General features: G+C 51.7%; 1 protein-coding gene across 1 annotated transcript in view; it reads right to left on the bottom strand.

The window, feature by feature from the left end:
- Camkk2 (calcium/calmodulin dependent protein kinase kinase 2) overlaps positions 1-3,221 on the bottom strand; it is a 43,547-nt gene that overhangs the window by 12,102 nt on the left and 28,224 nt on the right. The window contains exons 8-11 of the mRNA XM_023720673.1: positions 2,670-2,691; positions 2,479-2,567; positions 1,496-1,695; positions 925-978 (exon numbers count right to left, since the gene is read on the bottom strand). Coding sequence (XP_023576441.1) covers positions 925-978; positions 1,496-1,695; positions 2,479-2,567; positions 2,670-2,691 — 365 coding nt within the window. The remainder of the gene's footprint in view (positions 1-924; positions 979-1,495; positions 1,696-2,478; positions 2,568-2,669; positions 2,692-3,221) is intronic.

Genomic DNA, 3,221 nt, shown 5'->3' with positions numbered 1-3,221 from the left:
CCACCCCTTCATAAATTTTTTTATTTTGAAGCTGGGCATGGTGGTGCACACCTATATCCCCAATATTTGGAAGACTAAGGACAGAAGAACTTACAAAAAAGAAAAATCCATACTCTTGCTGCTTACAGAATCAAAGTGAACATCATAGTTAAAAAGAGAAGGCCCTAGCTAGGCACAGCAGCTAATGCTTACAATTCACAAGTTTGAGGACAGCCTCGACAACTTAGCAAGAGCTTTTCTCCAAATTAAAAAATCAAAAGGGCGAAGGATGTAGCTCAGTGAACCCTGGGCTCAATCCCGAGGACTGTAAGATAGACAGACAGACAGATCCATAAACCACAACACTGAAATAATAACAGCAAAATAATCACAAAACAAAGTTACAGAACAGCACTCCCTAAATCAGTAATACCAAATGGACTTTAATTCTCAGTCGAATTCTATTCCTAACAGCATCTAGCAATACTGGATGAAAAGAATATCAGCCTCAGTTATTGATTAGCAATGTCTGTCTTAGGCTCAGCAAAAGTGCAGCTATTGATTAGTGATATCTGCCTCAGGTTCAGAAGTGGGGAGAGGTGGCACATTTATTGCCCTTGCCCTCGACTTACTGTCTACAAACTTCAGACTCTCTGCCAATCTTTCTGTTTATCAGACTTTTTCAAACATTTTTTTTTTCTGAGACACACTTATTATATAGCCTAGGCTACCTTGAACTCAAGGCAACCCTTCTGCCTCAGCCTTTCAAGTGTTGGAACGACAGGTATGCACCACCATGCCTGGCCTCTTCAGACCTTTTTTCAAATAAAAATATTATATACAGATATGGACATTAGGGAAGAAAGCAGGAACTTTCAAATCAGTATTATCTGCCAACACTGACCCTTGAAGTCACTGAGGGGTCAGGACACCCCACGTTCTTACCTGGCCAAAGACAAAGCAGTACAACGTCACACCCATAGCCCAGACATCTAAAGCCTGCAGAAGACACAGAGCTTAGTTAGCATGACAGGCTGGGACAGGAAAGGGCATCTCCAGCCTCCCTCTGACCTCTTCATGATTCCCAGGAAGGGCAGGTGACCTGGGCTGGGTCAATGAGAGCACGATTTTCCCCAGCCGCAGGGATCGGTCCAGGGTGGGCACATGACCCACACTCGCCCAATCATCGCCAGCCCTAGGGTTCTGGCTGGTGCTTTTTAGAGACGCTGTTTGTGCTTAGTGAACATGTCTGTAAAGTGACAGAAAGTAGCCTGAAGGTGCTGGTGACTGGCTACCATCTAAGCAAATCAATTCACAAAAGCAGGGGACAGCTGGGGCATGGACGATGGGGAGAGCCAGACCCTGTTCAGGTCCTCACATCTGACCATACCTGAAGCCAAATGCACCTACTCCCCAGCTATGGGACCCTGTGGATTTTCTGCTTCAGCCTGTTTGAATTGGGTTTTTGTTGTCCTAACACAGGCAGAATCTGGCAGCTCAATGGGTCTAAACCCACCTTTCCAGAGAAGATCTTGCGGGTTTCTGAGAGTGACTCGGGCGCCATGAAGGCAGGTGTGCCCACGGTGTTGGACAGGAGGGCATCACTGCCCTTGAACTCGTTGCTGACACCAAAGTCGGCGATCTTGATGTGGCCATCATCTCCCACAAGCAGGTTGGAAGGCTTGATGTCTCGGTGGATGATCTTCTGGTAGTGTACTGGGGATGGGCGGACATCAGTGGAAGAGAGGGGGCAGGAAAATGTGGTTGGTTCCCCATGGAGCTGGGCGGCCCAGAGACAGCACAGCACCCCAGGTGGCCTGCCGCCCACACCCCAGCCCCTGCTCCTGCCTCCCCTCTCGTCCGTCCCTGCCAGGCACCGCTCACACGAAGTTTACCCCATTCTCAAGACAGACTATCTGCAGTATTTTGCCCATTACAGCTAAGTCGCGGGTCACAGCACGTGGAGTCTTTATTGAGCTTATCCCCAGCTAGGAGCCTGCGACTGTCAAACATGTTCCATTTACCAATGGCCAACACTCATCTTGTCCACTGAACCAACAGGGATCCTGGCTGCATGGCTGGCTAGACGTCAGCTCACAGCAGTGGTCCTAGGAACAGTGGCTTGCGCCCTAGAGCACCAGCTCCCCGGGGCCTAGTCCTGTGCAGTGTTTCCCATTCATCCCCTGGAACTGTTCGTCCATCCCATGGGAAAGGGAGGGACAAGAGGCCAGTTTCTTGACGACACCTGCCAGTTAGGACCATGGATGTGTCCTGGCAGATCTCAGCCCCAGCAAGCTATTGTCCTTTTCTTACAAAGCAGGAGGCCAAGGCTAGAGGAGGTTAATGGGATCCCAGCAAGTGAGGGCCCCTGTGGAGCCCAGTTCCCAGTGTGCTACTGCTCATTTCTCTGAGGCAGGGGAAGATCTCCCTTTGCTAAGGGCATCTCTGGCTCTGTTTACCCGGCTCACCCCCCAGCTCTGACGCTAAGAGCCCACTTACGGTACTCAATGCCTTTGATCAGATCCTGGAAGTAGAAGCGGGCCTGGTCCTCAGAGAGCGGCTTGAGGGTGGGCACCTCCATGACAGGCCTGCAGGGGGCGCTCCATGAGTCGCACACCAGCCCCAGCCCCCTCCGCACCCCACGCTTGCCAAAGTCCGCTGGGCACCCACCCTGTTGGTGTCACACTTACCCCTGGTTAACCAGTTCGAATACTGCGGGGACAAAGGGAAAACTGTTACACCAGGAAACTGCAAAGCCACCTCCTCCCATCCTGCCCAGCTCTCAGCCACCTGGAGAAACCAAGCAGCCTAGAAACAACTCCGGCCCATGACCCAGAGATACTCAAGGCCCTCCGCCAAGTTCCCGTGGGGGCAAGGAGTCGGAGATCACAGACTGTGCCCGGCTGAGTCTCAAGGGTTTAGAACAGTCAGGGGAAAACCGGCAGAGGGGGAGGGCTCTCAGCCCCCACCCGTGCTGCGGAGTTGCGGCCATGTCACTGGGCCCCCAGTCACCCAGGTTCTCAGGCACCAGGGCCCTAAATTAGGGCAGAGCTGCTCCTCCCTCCAGCTGGGCTTAGAGCTCCAATCTTATTTACATCTTGCCCTGAAGCTTCAGGAATCCCCTACTTCTTTCCAAGAACCGCGAGCCAGAAGCTTGGCTCAATTTGGCTACTCTGGGGGTTGAGTGTGGGTGGAAATATTTTTTTCTGCTACTGAGCTGCACCTCCACTTCGTTTTTGAGT

This window comes from Octodon degus, unplaced genomic scaffold, assembly GCF_000260255.1.
Source record: "Octodon degus isolate 3935 unplaced genomic scaffold, OctDeg1.0 scaffold00076, whole genome shotgun sequence".
NCBI lineage: Eukaryota > Metazoa > Chordata > Mammalia > Rodentia > Octodontidae > Octodon > Octodon degus.
Note: the sequence above shows the minus strand (reverse complement) of the source record. Positions and strands in the feature narration are given on the sequence as shown.